The sequence below is a fragment of the Crotalus tigris genome, unplaced genomic scaffold, assembly GCF_016545835.1.
Source record: "Crotalus tigris isolate CLP2741 ecotype Arizona unplaced genomic scaffold, ASM1654583v1 scf7180000022411.5474196:2289641, whole genome shotgun sequence".
Classification (NCBI taxonomy): Eukaryota; Metazoa; Chordata; class Lepidosauria; order Squamata; family Viperidae; genus Crotalus; species Crotalus tigris.
In genome coordinates, this window is record NW_024099112.1 from 574,436 (window position 1) to 600,228 (window position 25,793).

The following is a 25,793-nucleotide window of genomic DNA, read 5'->3' on the forward strand; positions in this document are numbered from 1 at the left end:
AGTACAGTCCTTATCTCCCAATTCTCAAGGTGTTCAATATGTTATACAGAAAGAATTCAGGTTCCAAATTCAGGGAGAGAAATCCTAATGCATACATGAAATGGAGCCATGGCTAGTTAATATAAAAAAATTCCCTTATTTCTCTACATGAAAGGTGCTAGAATACTAAGCTAGCCATTTTGTTGGAGTTACACTTTTTTATTGAGATGTAATCGGATTCTATATATGTTTAAAACTACTAAATCTCTATTCCCCATCTATGGCTTTATCAATAGAAAAACAGTAAAAGAAGATAAAACTGTACAATTGACAAAATGGAAAGGGAAGAGAAGAATGAAAAAAAATCAAACAGCCATGTCTGAAAGAACAAAACTTAGTCAGCTAGAAAACAGATGAGTGCTCTGCATAGACAAGATTTGGGATATAAAGCTAATTAATTTTTTTTTTAAATTAGAAGCAGGATCAGCAAATGAGAAGGCCTGAACTAATTTTGTTTCTTTTACCTCCTTTATTGTTAAAGCCATTTATTCCAAAAAGGGAATAAGATATTTGTCAATGTTAAGATTTAAAAGAATATATTATTTTATAAGAAATTCACCTTTAAAGATTCCTATCGAAAAGACAGCAGAGTGCAAATCATTTGCACATTAATTTATTCCATATTTCCAACCATATTTCACCTCAAAATTCATGTGATCCCCTACATATGGGTGGAATCATGCTCATAACCTGTATATTACAATGGTTTCTATATTGTGAATTATTTGATATATTTATTTTCATGAGAAGAACTACTATATCAAAAGCAGCAGTGTATCTGGATAAACAAAGGAAGGAAGGAGGGTTGGTTTTTGGGGGGAACATTCAATATACTGAAGAATTCAGTAACATTTTCTATCTTTTAAATAATAAATGAAAATTAAATGCATTCCTATGTTACCATCTATATATTAATATATGCTTCTTTGAAATATGAAGAAAGCATTGGATATATAATATATAATAATATATTCTAATATTAATTTTGGTATAATAACTCTGTTTTCTAAGTATTATTATTCATGTAGTATGGATAATGCTCAGGTCAGTTAGCGATCTTGAAAAAGGCAAATCACAGTCCCAAGCATCCTAGAACAAGGAAATGAAAAATTACTATGGACATGGACATGTAGCTACAGAAATCAACTTCAACGTTAAGGAAACTTTCTCTTTCTCTTTTAATTTCAGATAAAAAGTCAGGGGAACTGAAGAAGCTACATATTGTGATGACAATGTGGCAGAGCTCATGTTGAACCAGTAACTTTTTGATCAGTCTCCTCTAGACTTAACAAGCCTACTGTTTTCCTACAGAGCTCTGACAACAGAAACTTCAATGGACTCAATGGATTTACAAATTACTTTGCTGGCAAAAGTCTATAAAAAGAGAATCTTGTTTATTTATCTTCCTACATCAAGCCACAGAAAAACTTCTATGTTCAGAGTAGTATAAATTCTGTAATAAATGTAGTTCAAGTCAGAGACCATAATATTTAGTAAGATTCATATTCTCCCCTTTGTCAATAAATTGTTAAGTAACAGTCCCATTTCCCCATCTCACAAAATCAATGTCCTTAAATTCAAGTAGAAATTATGGAACTAACTGCTGAACCACAATATACCAAGAAATGTTACATACATCAATTTTTGCTAAAGCTGAACTTTACCAACCTGTTTTTCTTTCTTCTGTATTTTCATTATCATCAATTTTGGGGTATATATTACTTCTGCAAAATATAAAACAAAGCTCATTCCAGAAATTCAAATACACAAGATCAGTTTGGGAAGTCTTTTAATATAAGGCTCTTTCAAAAGTGCTACTGTTCACTTAATAAAAATATTATCTGTGAAAGATGAGCTTCTAGAACATAAATAACAGAGTTCCTGTGACACCTTAAAAGGCTTGTTAGTGTACTGTGACATAACCTTTTAAAGTATTTATTAGCTTTTTAAAATATAGAGGACAATGTTGTTGTTTTTTGTGATGACAGAAATCCAATTTATTCCTTTCACTGATGGGACAGGTTCATTCTAGAGAAAGAGAAGGAACATTTTATGCATTGGAGTAGAGGCAGAATTGTGGTTTTATTAAAAAATAAATAAATACAGCTATGTCCTAACCACTTTTGTTGGGCAACAAGCCCTATTAAATGAAAAAAAGCTTACTGCTGAACAGACATAATTGGGAATGCATTATAAATAAGTTGCTGAATACAACTACAATACAGTGTCAGAGATATTGACAAACAGCTCCAGTTTATAAATAAAGGCAATACCTTTTCAAAGGCTAAGGTATTCAAATTACTATAATTTATTATTCCTTGATGAAAACATTGTTACCCATAAGGATATGTCACCTCTAGTGCTCTTCTAGAGAAGGGCTTTTCAACCAGTGGTACGGGTACCACCTGTGGTACATTGGCACCTGGCAGGTAGTACGCGACCATCCTAGAAAGGTGGTAGTGGGGGAGGGGAATGAGCTGAACTGCACCGCGCATGCTTGAGCGAGAGATTGCTAGAGCTGCAGGGCTAAGCGGAAGCACCAGGATCAGTGCCACTTTCCAGCTGATCGGCGCTTCTTCGGGAGTGTCAGGGCTCAGTGGAAGCGCCAGGATCAGTGCCAGGATCCAGCTGGAACTCGGCGCTGATCCTGGAGCTTCTGCTGAGCCATGAAGAAGCACCGATCAGCTGGAAAGCAGCACTGATCCTGGTGCTTCTGCTGAGCCCTGAAGAAGCATCGATCAGCTGGAATGTTGCAGCATCTCCAGGGTCTTGTGATTTACATTCAGATGCTTGGCAACTGATTCATATTTATGACGGTCACAATGTCCCAGGATCATGTGAAGTGACCAAAACCTGCTGCAAGGACCCAGCAGATGGGGGGAATAAAAACCAAACACCCCCACCCCACCCCTGCTGCCAATCCTCAACAGAAATGCTCACAACAATGAAAACCTCGGACAAGAGGAAGAGCGCCGGTGGGCAGGCAGGCAGGTGTCTTGCTTGGCTGTGGCTTGGGGGGCACTTTTTTCAGTGCCATTGTAACTTCGAACTGTCACTAAGCGAACTGTTGTAAGTCGAGGACTACCTGTATTTCATCACTTTTTTCCTTTGGGGGGGGGTCATCAAGTTTTTGACACCTTGCTGGGTGACTGGTGGTACTTGGATATTGCCATATCTTAAAAGTGGTACAATGGGTGAAAAAGTTGAAAAGCCCTGTTCTAGAGAAATGAGACAGAAAAATAAATAAGCATGTAGAGAATTCCCAGTTCTTCTACTACAAATGGTACCTCCAGATGGGTTGGAATGTAAATCTGGATGTTAAAATCCAATACATTGAAGAAAACTCAGTTGAAAGAGGATTATCTTAAAAGAAAATGCTAAATATAAAAGTCATAGAAAAGTCAGCTTCTGCTTTCCTCAAGGAGCCCTTTCTCCAATCAGAATCTACCTATGTTATGTACTGGTAGGAAATGTATAGAGTTCCTATCTGTTAAATTAAAAATTTCATGAGTTAAATTGTTTACATTTTTGAATGTACACAGAAGCTAAATATCTACAAAATACAAGATCATGCACAAAGCACATATACACATCAACTAATGTTGGTTTTGATTAGTTTGTTCAGCTTTAGTTACCATGCACTGATGGTGATTATGATAAATTTTGGCTTGCATTTTAAAATTCAGAAACTTTCCTGTTGCTCTGATTCATTTGCTTAGCTTTGATGTGTATACTCACATCTAGAAGTTGAGTTTTCAAAATACTTTTAAGTGCAGAATTTTCTAGTTTGTAGAGCCTCATATTTACAGTATAGTATTTTTTTTATTTTATGGTTGTAATATTAAGATTATTCATTTAAAGATTAAGCAGCTGGAAACACCCCTAATACAAATATTACAGGCACAATACATGGACTCAGGTCCCGCATGGTTTTTCTCTATGTTGGCACAAGTGAGACGGGCAGGCTCCCAAAAAACAAATTGCTGAAACTGTGTGCTGAAACGGGGCGTTGTCTTACCTGAACGCCTTTTCTCAGCAGGATGATGTAGAGTCCAATGGATGGGTTCTATGACAGCCTTCCTGCCCGGCAGACTGGGTAAAAAACTTTGGCCACACCCCTCCTTTGGGCGTGACCCCAGTTTTGACTGAGGCGAGAACCTTTGTTGGAATTGATATGATAGCTCCTTGTCCAATACCTGCCTAGACCTGATACCTGGGGGGGCTTGGACTCTACATCATCCTGCTGAGAAAAGGCGTTCAGGTAAGACAACGCCCCTTCTCCAGCAGGATGGCTGTAGAGTCCAATGGATGGGACATACCAAAGCCCTCATGTCTCCCTGGGAGGGAGTGTCTAGGCCACTGAATCCTGAGCAGATACGACTTGCTGTAGCACTCTTCTACCAAAGGCAACATCCGCTGCGGCAAAGGAGTCTAAATGGTAATGCCTAATGAATACAGAAGGAGAAGATCAGGTTGCGGCCTTGCAAATCTCTTCCACCGACGCTTGTGTCGACCACGCAGCCGATGTGGCTGCGCTACGTGTTGAATGGGCAGTCACGTGTGTGGGCACTGGAAGTGCCTGCGAGACATAGGCTTGGGCTATACAGGCTCTAATCTACCTACTATGGTAGAAGATGACACCTTCTTTCCCATAGTTGATGGTTGGAAGGAAACAAATAATGCTTCCGTCTTACGGAAGGACGAAGTGCGCTTCACGTAGAAACACAGCGCTCTACGCAAGTCCAGCTTGTGCCATCTATGTTCTAGCCTATGTCTGGGTTTTGGGCAGAAATCAGGAAGAATCAGTTCCTGAGATCTGTGGAAGATGCTGTTTACCTTCGGAATGAAAGCAGGGTCTGGTCTAAGAACGACCTTATCCTTGAAGAAGGTACAGAGATCCTTCCTCACTGACAGTGCGGCTAGTTCCGAAATTCTCCTTGCTGAAGTAATAGCCACTAGAAAGGCTACCTTCAGCGATAGGTGATGAAGAGAACATGAGTCAAGAGGCTCAAAGGGTGCTGATGTCAAGGCTTGAAGAACTTTAGGCAACTTCCAAGATGGGTACCTGTGTATAACAGGAGGTTTAGTATTGGCCGCACCTTTCAAAAAGGCGCTAATCGCTGGATGTTGCGCCAGAGAGGTTAAGTTGTCACAGGAAAGTACAGTTGAGAGGGCCGATACCTGTCTACGGATAGTGTTGACTGATAGGCCCTTATTGAGTCCTTCCAATAGGTAATCTAGGATATTGGGAATAGATACTGAGGTTGGATCTAGGTGAAGTAGGACGCACCACCTGCAAAAACCTTTCCATGTAGCATCGTAGATCCTGTTTGTCAAAGGTCGTCTTGATGCTTGTATGATCGATATCACCCCTGAGGAATAGGATTGCTTGGCTAAACTTTGCCGTTCAAATGCCAAGCGGCTAGTTGTAGCCACTGCAGATCTGGATGCAAAAGTTTGCCCTGACTGAGAATTACTCGGTCCGGGGGAATCCTCCATGAGGGTGATATCGAAAGATCCACGAGGTCGGCAAACCACGGGCGCCGTGGCCAATGTGGAGCAATCAAGATTACTTCTGCACCTTCCAGGATCAACTTGCGTATGGTCGCCGGTATTAATGGCAGCGGTGGAAAGGCGTACAGAAGTTGCGCCGGCCACCGACACCTGAGAGCGTCCGTTCCCTCCGATCCCGGAGTCGGGAATGTGGAGAAGAACCTGGGGAGTTGTGTGTTCTTCAGAGTGGCAAATAGGTCCAGATGTGTCTGTCCGAACTTCCGGGAGATCTCCTCGAACAGAGCCGGATCCAGCCGCCATTCCGACTGATCCACCTTGGCTCTGCTCAGGGAGCCTGCCTGGAGATTCGTCTCCCCTGAGATGTGCTCCGCTCTGATGGAGCTCACATTTGTTTCTGCCCACCGAGCCAGAGCTGATGCCTCCTGCATTAGTTCCGCGGATCGCGTTCCTCCCTCCTTGTTGACATGGGCCTTGGCTGCTACATTGTCTGTTAGAACGAGAACGTGTCTTCTCGTTACTAGGTGGGAGAACTGACGTAGAGCCAGGTGAATGGCCCGAAGCTCCAGCCAATTGATGCTGTGAGAAAGGTCCTTCTGGTCCCACTGGCCCTGCGCTATCTGTGTTCCCAGATGGGCTCCCCATCCGAATAGGCTCGCGTCTGTCGTGAGCGTGATCCAGCTCGGCTCCCTGAATATACTCCCCTTGAGCATCATGGGGGATATCCACCAATTCAGTGATTTCAGTACATGTTCTGGTACCAAGACCCTCCTGTTGGAGGTACTGAGGGTCCTCCTCTGATAGGGGAGGAGGAACCACTGCAACTCCCTTGAGTGGAGTCTTGCCCATGGAACAATACCCATGCAAGATATCATTTTTCCCAGGAGTTTTGAGAGCTGTATCAAAGGTACTCTCTTGTCTCTTTGAATTTGGTGAACTAGCTTGGAGATGCTGATCTGACGCTCCTGGGAAAGGTATACCCTGCACTGAGACGAGTCTATCACCGCACCTAGATGCTGTAGTTTCCTTGAGGGAGTGAGATGGCTCTTTTCTATATTGACCGAGAATCCGTGCTCTTGTAGGACGCGGATTGTGGTCTGGAGGTCTACTTTTGCTTGCTCTTGCGAGCTGGACTGAATCAAGATGTCGTCCAGATAAAACTGTACGCGCACCGGCATCAACCTGAGATGGGCCGCTATTACTGCTAGAATTTTGGTAAATACCCTTGGGGCTAAGGAAAGACCAAAGGGTAGAGCCCTGTATTGGTAATGCCGGTGTGCGTAGGTAAATCTGAGGAATTTGCGGTATTTGGGGTGGATGGGAATATGCAGGTACGCCTCCATGAGGTCTATTGAGGACAGGAGGTCGCCCTTCCTGACACTGGCTAGGATGGATTTCAGGGACTGCATTTTGAACCTCCTGTAAATCACGTAATAATTTAGGCCCTTTAGGTCCAATATTGCTCTCCACCCTCCTGATGTCTTTGGGATCACAAAGAGGATGGAATAAAATCCTCTTTCTTCCTCTCCTTTTGGTACCTTCTCTATGGCCTGAATTGACAGGAGGTGTGCTATGGCCCAGGTTACCAACCTTGCCTTGTGTGCCTTTCTGGAGATGGGACATCTGATGAACCGGTTTGGTGGGGGAGAACAAAAGTCTAAGGTCAGGCCATGCCTGATCGTCTCCAAGACCCAGGCGTCGGTAGTGGTCTGCTCCCAGACTTCAATGAAATTCCCTAACCGACCTCCTATGGGAGTGTCCTGTCTGGCGTCACTTGGCGCATTTAAAGGGTCGGCCTCCCGATCCTCTAAAGGGACGCCTGGACTGAAACTGGCCTCTGGCTCCCATGTTTTGGCGATCCTGGGGACGATCCTGTCTCGAGTAGAAGGATCGTGAGCCTCTAGACCAGTCCCAGGATTGCCCTGATCGAAAGGGCCGTCTCCAGTCCCAGGAGTTGCTTGGGCGGAAACGTTGCCTCCGGAATTCCTGACTGCCTCTTCTGTCTAATTTCTTTGATGGATGGACTAGGATTTTTCTCTTGTCCCTGCTCTCGCTTACATGTGGATCCAGGATGGATCCAAATAATAATGACCCACTGTACATGGACGTCAAAAGACGCCACTTGGCCTTCAGATCTGTCTTTCAATTTTTGAGCCACAGTAGTCTACGAGAGGCCACTGTGGCCGCAATGGATCTTGCTGCATACTTGGTTGCGTGCAATGAAGTTTCCGCCATAAATTGTGAGGCCGCCAGTATCTTGGCCAAAGTTTGGTGCGCTCTGACCTGATCTGGAGGTACAGTGGTTTGCAGCTCCCACAGCCACATGATACAGGCCCTGACGAAGAAGAACGATGATGTTGCTGCCTTGGCCGCCCAGGCTGCAGCCATGTGAGAACGATGGAGGGAGTGCTCAAATTTTTTTTCCTCTGGTTTCAAGGCCTCCGCCATGTCTCCTGGAATCGCAGAGGTAGAAAATAGTGAGATCATGGGACTATCTACTGTAGGGACCTCTAGCATGCCCGAAAAGGAAGGAGAGACACTGAATAGCTTCCTTTCCACGCTATTGGGTGCAGGTGGACTTGCGAGGGAAAACCATTGTTCCTCTACCGTGGTGCAGAAGACCTCCGGACAGGGAATGTATTTGTCCTGTGGGACTTTTTTGGCAAAGGCAGGGTTTGCCTCCTTGCTTGTGGAAGGATTCTCCTCCTGGACTGAGGTCAAATTGACCGTAGAGATTGCCTTTATCAGAAGTGATTTGAGAAGCGCTGGATCAAAGAGGCCAGAGCTCGTCGCCTGCTCAGGTGCGGTCCCCTCATCCTCCGAGAGGGGCATGTCTGTCATGTCTAGATCTAATGAGTCTCCCTCTCCTATCTGAGAAGAAGTCTCAGAAGTGTTAGTAGGCGGAGCCTTATTTCGTCCCTTATGGGATGGTTGAAAGGCTACTTGGCCCTTAGAAGCCATAAACTGGGAAAAGGCATCCTGCATGAATGCCTGAAATTGGGCCGACCATATGTCCTCCTGAGCTCTGTCATTGGACGTAGCTACAGTGGGAGTGTGGTCTGGTGTAGATGCTGGTGAAGAGGAGTGGGAGGAATCCAACTGTTCGGTTTCCCCAGGAGGAGACCAAGTTCTGAGAACTTCCTGGGAAGTAGGTTCTGCCGTGGGGGCCACCAATGGGGCAGGGAAACCATGTTTGTCCCATTGGAGCTAGTCTTCTGGGCCCTGGCAAATTGTCTTTCTAGAGCCAAATGTCTCCTCGAGGCCTCTCACTCAGCTGTTTTGGATGGTCCCCTTTGGGTAAGGTGTTTTGTTTTCGCTTTCTTCTCCCCCCCCCACCTCAGATTCAGAGGATCTGCGGTTTTGCTGTTGTTGTGGGGGGGGCAATTGGGGGACCTGCATAGCTGAATACGAGACATTGTCTGCTATTGTGCCAGGTACCCCGAGTAGGCAATACCTGGAGTGGGGAACTGAAGTACGCAGATCAGTTGCAGATAATTGGGGACTAAGAGCCCTCTTCTGCACAGAAAACAATGGCCGGACAGATTCCTTTGGGAGGAAGGACCCTGTAGGGCAGTGACTAAAGGTCACAATACGGAACAGTTAGATAGAAATCAAATTCTCCTTACTTCTTTCACCAAGGTCAGTGGACAGGGATGTCCAGACCTAATAGGAATTCACTTGTAAAATTGATAAACTATTTTCCCCGATCTGTGGCTGTAAACACAGACCACGAGTTGTAAGGAGGTAGTTCGCTATTTCTTCCCCTCTCTCTTCTTATTACCACCAAATTATCAAATTTGTAAGGCAAGAAAAACTCCGGATGGTAGATCCACCTAAAATGGCGGATTAACTGTACCAGCCAAAATGGCGCCTGAGAGGAGGCCACGCCTTCCAACAGTTAACTGAAGATGGAGCCACGAAGCTCAAAATGGCAAATATCAAGTGTTGAGGCAATCCGCCTAGAGGCCCAGAAAAACGTGAGTCTTGCGATGGCACCCCCCCCGGGACCCGCAGGTATCCGCGGGTGACTGAAAGGCTTCTGGGGACGAGAAGGGAGAGGCCTGTGCCTATTGATCTTGCCTCCCCGAAGCGCCGATGGAGGAAGGCGGCTGAGCGGCCTTTTCGGGCCTCGAAGGCCTGCGCCTTTCAGCTGATTGGGGCGAGCGGTGCAGCGGCTCTGTCGGCCGAACGGGCCTTGAATTTCTCGTGCTTCCCAGCTGATTGGTGTACCGGAGCACGGCGAGCGCTCCTAGGTAATAGCTGGCTCGATTCCCCTGGACAGAATCTCTAGCCCCTGGGGATACTCTCACCACTCCGTCAATCGGCAATTTCCTCTGGAAACGGAGATCTGGTAATGGCTCCAGCAGAGTAGATTGACTTTCTGCTAGAACTGGCTAACTGAGAGATCTGACAGAAAAGGGGAAGAATTTCGCTCTTTCAGGTTGAATTTTTCAGGAGCTAATTTTTTAACTGCTACGGGCTTTGAGACTGAGTCAAAACTGGGGTCACGCCCAAAGGAGGGGTGTGGCCAAAGTTTTTTACCCAGTCTGCCGGGCAGGAAGGCTGTCATAGAACCCATCCATTGGACTCTACAGCCATCCTGCTGGAGAAAGCGTGCTATAATGGTTAAGATATTGGACCGGCATTTGGGAGAATATATCCATAGCATAATTGTCTTTTGGCCCAATCTACCTGATAGTACTATTGTGGGGAAAAGGGAACACTTGTACTCTGCCTTGAGCTGCTGAGTCCATAAATCAACAACAACAAGGTGGAATGATAATAATCCACGCTGATTGCTATCCCCAAACAGCGAAATTGGTCAAGTAGATAGCTTTTCATTTGAAAAAAAAAAAATATGAAGAGAAAGCTGAATCAAAGCAACAGAAAGAAACTATTTTCCATCCACTCTAGCAACATAAAAGGAAATGCACTTGCCTTTTCCAGGAGCAATACATTGCCTTTTTTTTTGAAGAGAAGAATGAAGCAACTTGTTCAGTTCAAAAATTGGAAACCAAAGAACGTGAACACTTCAAAGTAAGATCTCATCCATTTTTATTTCAGTATCCTACAAGAGCATAAAATAATCTTATTATTTCTTTCCTATTACAAGAAAACCATACAAGAGAATGAGTTATCACAGCAGCATCTTTAAATATAAAAACAAAACAGAGGACATTTATATGGGAAATGATGTTTAAATCAGTGACAAATCAAATCTATCTTATTCCAAAGACAAAATGTTTCATCACAGGTGACTTAAAAAGAGCCTAAACACTGCAAATGATTTCTTAGTTTTATTGTAATTTTAAATTTTTTAACCTAGCTTGCAAATCTATGTAGATAATCTTTAAGTTATTTGTAAAAATTATTAGTATTAATGATAATTAATTAATAAAATTAATAAACTATTATTATTTGCAAGTGATTACAGCTTCTGAAAAAACATCACAAATCCTCCAAAATCAACCTGTTTCCTAGACAGAAATGCAGTGCTTGCTTTCTCAGTGTTTTGTCCTCCAGATAGGTTGAGTTGGAAATGTTTTTCACATGGTTTGTGTCTTCTGCTTTCTTGATTCATAGTGCTTTACTCTTGTGGCAAAAGCCATGCAACAAAGAACCTCACAAGGATAGTATAGCAGCCAATTAGTGGTGCTTTTGCATAGGTCAAATTCCACCATGCGTATATAGTTTGGGATTTGTTACCACCGTTTTAATTTGAGAATGGGCAACTAGCAAAGGAACTAATATCTTCATCACTGGAGGCTTTCAAGAAGAGATTGGACTGCCATCAGAAATGGTGTAGGGTCTCCTGCTTGGGTGGGAGGGGGGGTTGGACTAGATGACCTGCAAGGTCCCTTCCAACTCTGCTATTCTATTATTTTATTGTCTCAAGAAGGTTAAAGAAAGCTGGATACACAAAATTTAGGAAGAACCTTTCTGGAGCAGGAAAGTTATTTTCTCAGTTTTCTGGAATAAAGCTCTCTCAGAACAGCACGAACTCAGAAACACTTGAAGATCAAGAAAAGTAATTTAGCATTATACAGAGGTATGGCATCTTATTTTAGAGATTCCAATGTAATGGTTCCATTAGGTAAAAATCAAATTTGGACTAAGAGCCATTGTAAACATTCAAGTACTCCTTACTAATCTCAAGAAATAAGAAAATTCTACCACCCGTGTACCTTTTATTACATCAAGCAGATATGGTTTTTTTCACTATCAAAGACCTAATGGAGTCAATTGGATAAAATAATTTGATTACAAATGAGATGCAGGGCACATCCTTTTTTTAAAAGTCCATATAAAAATATATATACATTTATACAAATGTTTACAATTGTTACAAAAACAAAGCAAAATATACATAGAAGTCCTACCATGTAGAAAACGAAAATAGCTTAACAATCAGTTGATTATCAGTTATTTCTGAAACATTTGCAATGAATGAGAGAGTAGTTTGCAAATTCACTGAGTAAAATAATTAAAATCTTTTGACTACATAAATTATATTTTTACTCTAAAAAAAATTGCATGATTACTATTCTGGGCTTCTTTCTTGTAAATCAGTATCTATGGGAAATGTGGAACTATCATGTCTATGCAGATGATTTAAAAGTTCAATAATGCCCAAAATAAGAGAATTTAATTGGCATTTTATTTGTTCAAAAAAGGCAAGTGCAAAATTGTGACTCATGTAGAACACATTGAATAGCTGGAGGTAGAAGGCTGCTTTTATTCCTACACTGAACATGGAAAGCTGAAATAAGGATTTTTAATAAAAGTATCCAAATAGCAAGGCTGGTTTTACCTGCTACACAATTTGATTTACCGAGTTAGATAAATGAGTAGAATTTACTGTTCGGCCACAGACATCAAAAATGATTTTCTTGTTGCAACTTGTTCTTTTTCAACTAGCAATTTCAGGATTTGAATTCCGGACTTTCTGCATACAAAGCACGTGGTCTTTTTTTAAGCTGCAAGTAACCATTTAGAATTGTAATATTAAGCTTCAAATGAATGAGTATAAAAGATAGGTAGCTCTATCATTTATACAACAAAGGTATTCAAGCTGTATGCTAATCTATAATAAAAACTGACAACCCCACATCATGAGGTAAAGTTAACTATCTCAAAACAATTGGCAGAAATAAATAAAAATAAAATTTGGTTTCAGCTTTAAATATTAGTGAAGACTTTCACAGTTAGATTCTAATGCATCAACTTTATTTTTTTAAAAAATAACATACCCAGGTTTTTAAAAACTGCAAAATTGCAACAAGAAGGAGCTATTTGTTCGCAGTCCTAACTAATCAGCACTGTGTATCGCTGGTTTCTGCTGCAAACTCACAAAACTGGTTTTCCCTGAACTCAATTCTAAGTTTATAAAAAAAATGTTCATTTGCAAAGATCAATGTACACTACTTGAATAATGCTTTTGTTCAACAGTCTGTCCCCAGATGGCCAATGAGATGCCTATAAGAGGCCCACAAGCAGGAACATTCTACTGTGAATATTTCTAAGAACTGTATTCAGAGACATACTAGATATACTGTATATCAGCCAATGCGACCAAATAGAATTTACCTTTCGTTGAATATCTAATCATCTTTTTCCTTCTATACTATAGCCTAGAAGCAAAATCTAACTTTTAATCTCCTTTCTTATTATAATCAGTTTTCTTGTTCTATTTTTTCTGCGTGACTGCTATCTCCGTCATCACTTTATACTTATTCTCCCAACTTCATCTTTTGGTAAAATGAATTTTATTAACCTGTGAAATAATATTAATTATTTATTAATTCATTGATGTCCAAAGCCTTTGTTTAGCAAAAGGAGGCCCTGCTTTTTAGAATACCAGCTCAAGACAGGCCTTTTTTCGAGGAAAGAAACCAGATATTAAAATTCCTTTCAAATTAGTCAAATTTCTAGTGACTTTACCTCACATGGTTTTCAGGCATCTCCAGTTCCCTATATTCTTTGTCTTGAATATTTGTTCTCAATATTTAATTATTCATTCAATTTTTATAGCTGTCCATCTCAACCAAGTGACCTTGAGCAGCTTACAATTACAAGCTTATAACATTTTAAATTATTACTGTACTGCAAAAGAAATGTTGTACTATAAACAAGTATGAAGGAATCCATCATGTATCTGCTGCAACAGCATTGTCTCTGAAAATTTACTCTAGATTTCAGCATGAAATCTGTACATTTATTATATTATATATTACATTATATCATGTAATTAATAATTTCTACTTCCTAACCGGCAGTCAACTAATGATGGCCAATGGTCACTTTTCAGATTATAGCTACTAATAAAAGTAGCTAAAATATATCTGCAAAATAATAACAATAATGTGTGAAGAACTTATTATCTATAACTTTACTATCCTGTCCTATTCTTGCATGCAGAACTTTCCAGCATACCAATTTCATGCATCTGATCATCTCTGTGCTTTGACAAAGAGACATGCTGAAATTCTTTCTCTGTATTTAAGTATCCAAGTAATAACATTTCTGTTTAATCTCAAATGAGACTGCCCAATTTTCTAAATGGTTTTATGAACATCAGAAGGTTCTCACACAAGCTCTGATTGATTGATTGATTGATTGATTGATTGATTGATTACTTGCTTGGAAATATACAGGTTTTATGTTTCTCTCAAGGATATTTTATATATTTTTTTAAAAATGGCTAAACATTTTATAAAACAAACAACAAAATCCACTTGCAAACAGTAAAAAGCTACCTCACACATGAACAAAAATGTTTCCAAACAAGTGTAATAATCCACTGGGTTTATCATAGGTAGTCTTTCTTTATTACTATTGCTGAAAATCATTTGCCTACTATACTGATCTCTTTGATTGTGTCATTTCTTAAGCATGACACATTCTTGAACAAAGCTTATATTATAATCTTAAAGAGTTTTTATATATTGGTGTATAAAACCCTTTCAGCTATCTATTTTCCCATTGTTGCATTTATATCATATAATGAAAAATTTTAGCCTACTTTATCACATTCAATTTAAAGAAAGGAATATTTGTAGCTCAGGATTGAACTATGGGGTCCTTGGTGCTTTCTGACCTTGGTTTTTTCTTGCAGAAATTTTATTTTCAATGGATAATAAAAGTGCTAGGACTGATGATGTTACCAAGTTGTGTAATGAAACATCTGTAAGCTTAGAGAGCACCAAGGATCTCAGAATTTTTCATTTATTCTTGTAAAATCCACATTGACCTTGACTTTGTCATACTACAAATATCTATTCCACCCAAGTCTCAGATCATGTTTTTTTAACTCCAAAAGCTTTTTGTTTCTCAGCAGCAGTCACTCCTTCATCCAAACCAAGTAGCAAACTGAAATGCAATTTCAAATCAGGTAAACCCAGTCCTCTGCATTTTGTAGCACTTTATGTTTAGCTCATGTTTTTTTTTCTTCTGCCATTGTTTAAATGGTATATCAGTTGTCACAACAGATATTTTATGAAACAAAAACATCATACCAGTAAAACTTCATTTTTATCAATGAAATTCTCCCTTACAATGACAACTGTAATTTCTCCAATTGTAAAGTATCTTTTTAAACTTCATTCCATACCTTAACATGATTATTTTGAAGTAACATACAGTTCACACTTGTCATATTTTTTTTCTTTTTCTTCTTAGGATTTTTCCTGCAAATGCGGGATCTGGTTGGCTTTTTTCAGATCAACCAGTTTGTCACCTGAGCCTAACATGATAGACTGAGAGCGACTGGCCCAAAGTCACCTATCCAATTTTCATGCCTCAGACAGGACTAGAACTGACAGAGTCCCGGTTTTTACCCTGGTGCCTTAAGTACTAGGATTCTTTACTCTTATAATCCTGTCATATTCAAATCGCTATTCAGTATTTCATGAACATTTGGTATTTCCTGAACAGAGTGAGTGCCACCACTCTGCTGAACTGTCTATGTACCCATTTTATATGTTTGAAGTATTATTATTGTCCTTATCTTCTTTATCACCTCTTATTGGTATTGTGATGATGATGATTCTATTGCTTTGCATGTACATTGAGAGTTTTTGTACCGAGGAAAAATTCCTTGTGTGTGTAATCACACCTGGTCAAATAAAGTATTCAATTCTATTGTATTCTAAAATAAAGAAGAGAGAGGACAGTGGGCATCCTTGTCTTGCTCCTTTTGTAATTACTGTGGTAAAAGCTTAATTTGTTGAGAAATATGTATCTTCTCTGAAGAATTTATTAGTTCTTCTTTTCTCTTTATTTAATCTAAAATAGCTTGTTTTTCTTTTGACTTTTTTAACTTCACTATTATGTTGTATAAAATAACCTCTAATAGAAACTTTACTTGCATCCCAAATCATTCTTTTATCATCTGAAGAAACCATCCTTAAACCAGCGACTTTACTTAAATTATCTTCAAAAAATTATTTTAGTTTCTTTTTACAATCCTCCGTTACAGGTAGTTCTCAAATTACAAATGTAATGTAGCCTGCCCACTCCATTCGTAACTCAAGAATTCATGGGTGTGAATCTAGTACCTTGAATGAGATCACTCCCTGCTTTTGCCCACACATTCGCTAATCGAATGCATGGGCGAATACGCGGTTCATTAAGTACACATGAGGTATCTCAGGGTGGGGAAAACCATGGAGGGCCTAGTGATGGAACAAGCCCCCAAGGCCTCCTTGACCCACTACGATAGCTCATGCTTCCCCCTCCCTTCTTGCTGTGCAGGACTCACTTACCTTGAAAAGATCTGTCTCCTCTCTGCTCAGTATCTGCCTTTGAGGGAGAGGAGAGTGGATAGAAGCTCCTGGGTGCCCATAATATCGTGCAAGTTCAGAGCCCAAACTCTTGCAGTGTTTGCGGTACCTAACACCTCCAAACACCTTTCCACCACTGCTGGAACACTTTTCACCAGGACGGAGACCTTGGGGCGACTGGAAGCTCCATCTGCATGCAAATGCACATTTAAAAATGGAGCGAGATGCTCCGTTTCTCAAACACCCCACTGGCAGGCAGACAGAGCTTCTAGTCTCTGTTAGGTCTCCATCCAGGTATAAAGAGTTTGAGCACCTATGGGGTGTTTGGAAACAAAGCATTTGCTTCATTTTCAAATGACCCATAGATGCTCAAAAAGGGTCAGTTTCTCAAGCGGCCCATTCCAGGCAAATGGAGCTTCCAGTCTCTGTCAGGTTTCCATTTGGATAAAAAGTGTTTCAGCGCCTATGGGTGCTTCAAAACCCCAAGCCACTGGCAGTGGCAGCCACCTGACCGGCCATGATCTCCCCTCCCAAGCCGCTACCCATCTTGCCTGACCTACTCCTTGTCTGACTGGCTGGCTTACAAAAGTCCTGACTGCTCTTCTCTTTGTCATCTTCCCCATTCAAGCAGCGGCAGTGTCTTGAGTTTCTCAATTCCGTTCAAGTAGAAGAAAGCAGAGATGCAGTAGGATTGTTCTCAAGAAGACTGAGGTGCACTGCTCACTCGCGGAGAAGAGTGGTGAGGATTGGCTGGCTGGCTGGGAAGGGAAGGCAGCAAAATTGGCTGCTGCCACCAGTACTTGACTCTGTCTGAGTGGAAGAAAATAGAGGCGCAGCAGCAGGATTGCTCTCAATAAGGCCCACACATGGGAATGAGCAGTGCACCCAAGTCTTCTTGAGAGCAATCCTGCTGCTGTGTCTCCACTTTCTTCTTTTGGGATTGAGCCGAGAAGCTCGAGGTGCTACCACGACTTCAGTAGGGAGGATGACAAGGAGACGAGTAGTCAGCCGGCCTCCAGACAAGTAGGTCAGGCAGGGTGGGTGCCTGGCTGGGGAGGGAGAATCATGGCTGCTCTGGTGGCTGCAACCACCAGTGACTTGAGTTTCTCTGCTCCGTTCAAGTGGAAGAAAGGGGAGATGCAGCAGCAGGACTGTTCTCAAAAAGACCCGAGTGCGCTGCTTGCTCATGTGCACCAGCCTTATTGAGAGCAATCCTGTTGCTGTGCCTGCATTTTCCACTCAAATGGAGCCAAGAAACTCAAACCACTACCGCCACTTGAGTAGGGAGGACAACAAGAAAAGAGTGGTCAGGATTTGTGCCAGCCAGCTAGTCAAGCAAGGAGTAGGTCGGGCGGGATGGCTGGCTGGCTGGTGAGGGGGGATCATGGCTGCTCTGGTGGAGGCTGCTGCTGCCAGCTTGGACACAAGTACAAGGAGCCTGGCTCCACAATGCCTCCCCACACAGTTGAAGGCTTCATTTCTACCCTCAAACCAAGGCTGACGCACATGAGTGAGCAGCACACCTGGGCCACGGACAGCATTGGTTCCTGTGTCTGGCCGATTTCGATTCCACACTTTGCTCCATAGGCATGCAAACAAAGCAAACATTCCCCCCCCCCGAGAATGGAAGCTTCTGGGGGCCATGATGTCTTTTGCAGGGAATTTGTACTTGAACTTGCACAACATTATGGTACCCAGGAGCTTCCACTGTCGGCATGAAAAGCATTTCCAAGCTGACTCTCCTCTCCCTCAAAGGGAAAGAAACTACAGCAAAGAGGAGACAGATATTGCAAGGTGCGTGTGTCCAGCACGGCAGGAAAGGAGGGGGAAGCAGTTGTAAGGAGTGGGGGGAATAGGGCGAACGTTGCAGAGCTTCTGCAGTCATCGTAAGGGCGAACAACTGCCGTGGTGCTGCAATATTTGTAATTTTGAGGCTTGCTCGTAAACTCTAGGAGGCGCTTATTGCGTAACTTCGAATGAGCGTTAAGTGAACACTTGTAACTCAGGGATTACCTATATTGCTTCTTTCTTTAACAACATTTCAGGGAATCTTCAGAGACACATCACACATATAGTATAGAGAAAAATGATTCTGAATCTGTAAAATCTATTTCAGTTTACTTAGAAGAGATACTGTCCACAATGGTCCCAGATTTTCTCCATCCGAAAATGCTATAGATTCAGGAGTCCTATAGACATGCTTAAATTTAATATAAATATTGTAAAATTAATAAATAAATATTCCCCCAAAATCTCAATGCTATTAATAATTTCAGTGTTGTAGAAGTATCCAAACCAAATTCCAAATGAAAAGATGTTTTGTTTAAGTATAGTCCTATTGCACAGTTTACATGATCCAAATTCCCTTTGCAATAGCCTAAATGGTTTAAAATTTTGATTGCAGTAAGTCATCCTAAAGAATAATTATCCCTGAAGAGATCATTAGTTATATTTTAAGGGAAGTTGATAACTTATTACAATTGTTTATACTTGTGATGCAGAGGGAAGTTATTCTTTATATATCTTTTCTTTTTCTTTTTTTTTAATGTTTCTTCTTTTCTGCACTTTTCTTTTTATTCTTTTTTTTAGTTTGTATTAGTTTTTATCTTTTTAATTGTAATGTTTAGTCAAATTATTATAAAAATGAATATTCCTGATGAATTCCAAAATAAAAATTAATGCAGTTTTCAAACTGAAATTATTCTTGTATAAATTTATCATGTGAATAAGTGTCAAAATTATAACGTACTTTACTTCCCATATTTTGCAAATATGTCTTGCATCTTTTAATTATGGAAACACAGCTAAATTTTAACTAAAAATAAACTTGCCCCTCCGAAGATATATGCCCATATAGTTTTATGTCTTGATCATTTGGAAACAAATGATACCACATTCCATAAACCTGATGTAGCCTCTGTAGTTGGTTTACTTGGATCCAAAACACTGGGTCAAAATGGTAACAATAAATAAACTGTGATTCAATTAATCAAGGCAAGTACTGTATATTGTGATAATATAGCCAGTGAAAGATACAGTTGCAGAAGGCCAAATAAAAAGCAGATAATGAGATTATCAGACATTCCAGCATATGTGTCCTTGAAAAATAGAAGTGCTAATTTAAGCAGATTCTAGCTAAAGGATACACAAACATTCATGCCAGCCAAGAAAATACTCTGTTCTCTCTAGCATTTCATTAGGCAAATATGCAGGTAAAAGAAGAAGTGATAAAACAGTGAAAGGGACCTTGAAAAATAACTTACCCTAAAATGGCAATAGAGAAAGAAATTTTAAAATGCTAAGAATGCAAGCTACATTTGTACATTAAAAAACCAAAACTGAATGAAACATACATTCATCCTTCTAAAGCTGGGTAAATTAGTGGCATCTAAGCTAGTGCTTTGGACTAAAAGTAAACTTAGCATATTTTGTGCTAAGCCATGGTTAGCTTTAGGATAAATTGGTACATTACTTGCATTCTACTAAAATAGATAAGAGTTACTTGGATATTTTCTTATAAGAAAGGAGGGACAGAAAATTAAGAAAATTTTGTAGTAAGTAGGGCAAGAAAGGAGTTGACTTTTAAAAGTTAAAAGAGGGATGGAAAAAGAGTTTATGAAGAGAGGGATATTGTCCTCTAAAAAAAAGTTGCCATTCTGTAAATGTACATCAAGTTCTGATAGTTGAAATCAAACAAATTATGTCTGTAGGTAGTCCTTGACTTACAATCATTTGTTCAGTGACCAAAGTTACAACATCACTGAATGGACTTACAACCAATTAAGTTAAGCTGTTGCAGCACCTCCATGGTTATGTGATCAAAACCTAGGCCCTTGGCAGCCTGCCCACATTTAAGACCTCAGGGAATGTTTCAACTTCTCCCACCTGCCTATTCCTTCCACCTCTATGTCCTTTTACCTCCCTGCACTCTGTAACCTCTGCTATACTAGTTGACTTTCACTGTCTTTTTGCTTCCACTGCTGACCAAGCATGCCTGGCCTGGTGCTGTGCAAAGCACCTTCTGGCCACACAATACTTTTTTCCCCAAGTGGTGGACGGCAGCTTCCTCATAAATCCTGGGGAAGATGGCTCTATATGCCCAGAAGCTGGCTTGCAAAGGGCCAGGCATATCTCATAGCAACGGGAGCAATAAGATGGTGACGGTCAGCTAGGGTGGTAGAGAGCACAGGGTGGCAGGGAATTAAAAGTCAGAGTGGTAGGGGTGGCTATAGCCTCCTGGGGCAGCTATGGCTTTGCATTATACTGCTGGGTGAGGCCTTCACACTACAAGGGCTTCACACTGCAGTTCAGGGGCTTTTTGCAGCCCAAAAAAACCCTTCATGACAAAAAAACACCCCTCTTTATGTTACATTGCTCAGCTGAGCTGGGGTGGTTGAGGCTTCCAGGGGTGGCTGAAGCTTTGCGCAATGCTGTGGCTTAGGGATTTATTGCAGCTCCAGATCTGCAGCTGTGCAGTTCTGGGGCTGCTTGCCACCCAACAAGGCAGGTGCAGGGTGGCCAAAAGGACAGAGATGTGGGAAGAATAGGCAAATGGGGTTGGGGTTGGGGTTGGAGCTGAAGGTTGGGGTTGGGAAGGACACAGCCTGAGGTGGGTTGTCAGCGAACGACCAGTGGAATTTTATTAATGATGGCAATGGAGAATGCCAGGATTGCCATCACTAAACAATGTGGTCACATAACATCATGCTTTATAACCATATTGCTAAGTGACACAAACTCCGGTCCCAACTGTGAGTGTAAGTCAAGGACTATTTGTATATTATTTCTTTATATAATATTATTCTTAATAAAAATTTAACTGCTTAGGAAAACTGATTCTCTGAATAAATGACAAGTCATAATACAATCATTCCCAGTCACCAGCCTTTACCAAAGTTTCTATACAATTAAGAAAAGAACTCATAAGAGAGAGAAAAAATAATTATTATAAAAATTCTAAATGTATCATATTGAGATGATGGCATGAGCTTTTTATTTATTCTCAAAATAAGTTCAGAAGTAATTAGGTCACCTGACCAAATAAAAAATAATTTCAATACTTGTTTAAAAATATGATTTGTTGAATAACTGTAATTGGATTAATTAATATATTGCACTAAACATACAAAGTATAACTTGCAAATCACAATGACTGAATATACACATCATAGCAATTAAAAACCAAGGAAACTATAGTATAAGTTATCAGTGTAGAACATTTTAACCTATCAATTACTATCAGTTATCTGAAATACGAAATATGAAATAAGTAAACATATATTACTTTATTCTGAGAATAAAGTAATATATTTTTCCAGGCTCCAAAATGTCCAGAAATTTTACATTTTTAGTCTATGCTAACTGGCACTAATATTAAAGAACATTTAGTGTGAACTACTACAAAAGTGTTAAAAACAATTAAATCTCCTTCTAAGTGAACTTAACTCTTATGGGACAAATATCACCCTGTCTCCAACCTTTTTCTTTTAGGGAAAGTTGTTCAGGGTGTAGTGAGGTATTCTGTAGAGAATACAGATTATATGGGTTGCTTTCAGTCAGGATTAAGGGCAATAACTGGAAACCACACTGCTTGTTGATTGATGACCTTTGCTGAAACCTCAATAAGGGAAAGATAAACCTTCTGGTCCTACCAGATCATCCAGTAGTCTTCAATACCATCAACTATGGTATCCTTTCAGACCGTATGCAAGGCACCGTGTCCAGTGATTCCACTCCTTCCTCAGTGGACAGTTCTAGTCAAAGGCTGTAGAGAAGGAAAAACTGATCCAGTGCGATACAACTCGGTTTTCTCCTTCCTATTTTTTACATCTACATGAAGCCACTCAGAGAAGTCATCCATCAGTTCAGAGTGTAGCAACATCAATACATTGATGATTCCCAGTTGTACATTGTCACCCGGATCATAGAAGTGATGCAGTCAAAGTCTTGTCCTGGTGTCTGGAGGCTTTTAGGATCTAGATGGGAAGAAACAGGTTGAAGTTGAAACTGAGTAAGATGGAATTGCTGGTTGTTCATGGAAGTTCTTTGTCATCTCTAGCATTGTCTCTTGAAAGAAAGGCACTATTTCTGAGTACTACTCTCCAACCAGGGAACACTCATAGCTATTATTGGATGGGCAAATGGCTGTGGCCAAGAGAACCTCTGTCCAATTTCAAATGTTGCAACACTTCAGATTGCAAGGATCTTGCAAGAGAAACTTGTCTGGTTAACACTTGGCTGGATTACTGCAATGTGCTCTGTGTGACTGCTTTAAAGACTGCCTGAAACTGCAGTTGATCACAACATGGAGGCTCATCTGCTCATTTTTTTTATATTTGCACTGATTGCCAATAGATTTCTGGGAAGAATTTAAAGTACTATTTTTATTCTATATGACTTTGCATTGTAGTATCTCCAAAATTTCTTCTCTCAAAGTGTGATATGAAAATTCTAAGAAAAATAGTATGGTGATTCCATGAAATCGGGGGGGGGGGTTTGAGATCAGGAGATAAGAAGCCCTCATGTTACTGAACACCTTTTCTCTGGAAGTCAAATTTACCTAACATCCAGAAACAAGTTAAGACAAGTGGCGCTCTTCTGGAGAGCCTTTAATATTGTTCTGTGACATTTTTAAATATTGCTTCAGTTTTAGACAGCAATTGTTTTCTGTTTGTATAATAAATAACCTATTTGTACTATAACTGTACCTTGAATATTTTATATTCTTTTTGTGTATTAACTGGGGTTTATAATTGCAGTGGTAAAGAAAGCTAATAAATGAACTATTTCCTGATGATTTTACGGATATTTCCATTAGGGGATGTTTTGTTAACTTCCCAATCTAACCTTCAGCCCTAAGATTCCTGGGTGGTTTCCGCAAAGCAAGAGAGAGATGGCCTTAAATATGGAATTCAACAACTATTGTGTAAACATCAACTTAGCTCAGATAGACTACAGGGAGTGAAGAAAAAAAAATCAAGACTGCACTCCTTTATTCATTTAGTGACAGTTCAAAATTACAACAGTATTGAACAAAGTGACTTATGATCAGTTTTCACACTTATGACCGTTATATTATCCCCATGGTCATGTGATCAAAATTCAGAAACTTGGCAATTGATTCATATTTATGACGGTTGAAGCGTCATAAATAAAATGGGGCAAACTGACTTAACAGGCAGGACAAGAAGCAACAGATTGGAAATTAACCAAAGAGAGAAGCAACCTAGAACTAAGGAGAAATGTTTTGACAGTTAGAATAATTAATCAGTGGAACAACTGATTAAGCGGTGAATGCTCCAACATTGTAAGTTTTTAAGAAGAGACTGGACAGCCATTTGTCTGAAATGGTATAGAGTTTCCTGCCTGAGCAGGGAGTTGGACTAGTTGACCTCCAAGGTCCCTTCCAACTTTATTATTGTTGTTGTTGTTGTTAAATGTTTCACTTAGCAACAGAAATTTTGGGCTCAACTGTGGTCGTAAGTTGAGGACTACCTGTAACATAAGTGTATTCTGAGAACTACAGTATTAAAAGTTTTCCTTATTGAATGCCTATTTTTTTAAAAAAAAAAAACAGTCGTAAGTGTGAAAAAGTTCATGTCACTTTTTTCAGTGCCGTTGTAACTGTGAACAGTCACTAAATAAACTATTGTAAGTCGAGGACTACCAATTATTTGCCCTCTAACAAAAAGAACTGGAATTCCAGTTCTTTTTGTTAGAGGGCAAATAATCGGTCAAGAGAGATCAATTGCAATTATATTTTAAAGTAAAATAGCCTATACAAGCTTCTTGGACAGTGATTTTAAAATGCTCTAAAGGTATTTTAAGGCAAAAAGTACAATCTTTTTAAAAATCTATTTTATTCTCTGAATCATAATTTAATTCAGTTAAAATTAAAACTTTTCCTAACGTAACTGTATGCTACTATGCCAAAATAAGCAAATAGACTTTTACCCGTTCCCTTGTGTTCCTACCATCACCTCTATAAAAACATGTACCACAAAGATCGCAACCACATCAACACTCTCAGATACATACCAGGCAGTAATGGCATCACAGCAGAAGCATACAGCAGAAGTATGGATGTAAAGCAGTGTTTCTCAACCTTGGCCATTTTAAGATATGTGGACTTCAACTCCCAGAATTCCCTAGCCAGTCATGCTGGCTGGGGAATTTTGGGAGTTGAAGTCCACACATCTTAAAATGGCCAAGATTGAGAAACACTGATGTAAAGCAATAATGTGATTTGTTTTAGCAAGCCACTGTTCTGACAGCAATAATTCAGTTTTAAACTATAGTTCTCACATATTGATAATAACAATAGTTTAGAAAATCTTTACTAGGACAAACAAGGTAGCATTATTCTAAAGTTTCGACTTTCTTAGAATGTGACAGTATCATTTCTGACTGACAAAACTAACTAATTATACACTGTGGCTATGTCCCAACTCGGTGCACGCCCCATTCACTGGATTTTGAACATCGTTACTAAGGACAGAATAACAAAAAGATTATGGGGGTTTCTTTGAGAAAGTGATTTGCAGTATAGCCACATATCTAGAAAATCTAATTTCTGAACCCTTTTGAGTGCTTTTAACTGTCTTTGTGTATTTGTCGTGCAAGTATATATTGTTCTTTCTCTAACTGCTGGTATATCATTATATGAAGCTACCAATCATACCTGACAATAATTGTAAAGTAAGCCATTACTTAAAAATTCTGGGTTAGCATTATGCAATAATGTAGTCAGTATTTCTTTATCTTCATTACCGTATTACCTCGAGTTTTTCTGGACCTTTACAAAATCTTATGAATAAAGTACCAATGCCTGGATACATACAACATACTAATATAAACATACTAAGATGGTAAATTTGTTTAAATCAACTACAGTTAACTCAGTTTGCATAATACAAATCATAAACCATGTTTTGCAAATACAATGGCTAGATTCACATCATATGATAACCTCCACAAAAAAATTATGCTTTACATACCCAGACAAAAATTTCTATTTCTCTTGGAAACAGGGTAAGTTTTGCTTTATGCCTACCTCTTTTCCACTTTTTAATTTATTCATTACATGATTCCTCGGCCAATATTTCTTATTTTTTGTCCCATATTGTTGTCCTATTTTCAAAACCAATCAGGTCACCATGGAACATTTCTAATCCCTATATGGATTAGTGGGTGGACATTTACTTTGGATGATACCTTATATATTATTGTAGAAAGCTATAGTGGCTAATAACTGAACCGATTCTAGATTCAACACTTTTCAAAATGCATTTAATTACATATCTGATAAAAAATAATAACGGAAGGACTTACACAAGCATGCTGAATTAATAATAAAAGTAACATACAAGACAATTCAGTATATTTATTGGAAAAATTCCAAATAATTGCTTCCAATATCATACTTTTAGTCCAGTGATGGCGAACCTTTTAGAGACCAAGTGC

The 25,793-nt window shown here is 39.9% G+C and overlaps 1 protein-coding gene across 3 annotated transcripts in view; it reads right to left on the reverse strand.

Annotated features, from left to right (window-relative positions):
- CHD6 (chromodomain helicase DNA binding protein 6) overlaps positions 1-25,793 on the reverse strand; it is a 144,096-nt gene that overhangs the window by 85,788 nt on the left and 32,515 nt on the right. For all 3 annotated transcript variants that reach the window (XR_005553654.1, XM_039319138.1, XM_039319137.1), the window contains exons 2-4: positions 21,983-22,306; positions 10,489-10,618; positions 1,708-1,763 (exon numbers count right to left, since the gene is read on the reverse strand). Coding sequence is in view for 2 of the 3 variants with exons in the window: in XM_039319138.1 (XP_039175072.1) it covers positions 1,708-1,740 (33 nt within the window). In the remaining variant the exon portion in view is untranslated. The remainder of the gene's footprint in view (positions 1-1,707; positions 1,764-10,488; positions 10,619-21,982; positions 22,307-25,793) is intronic.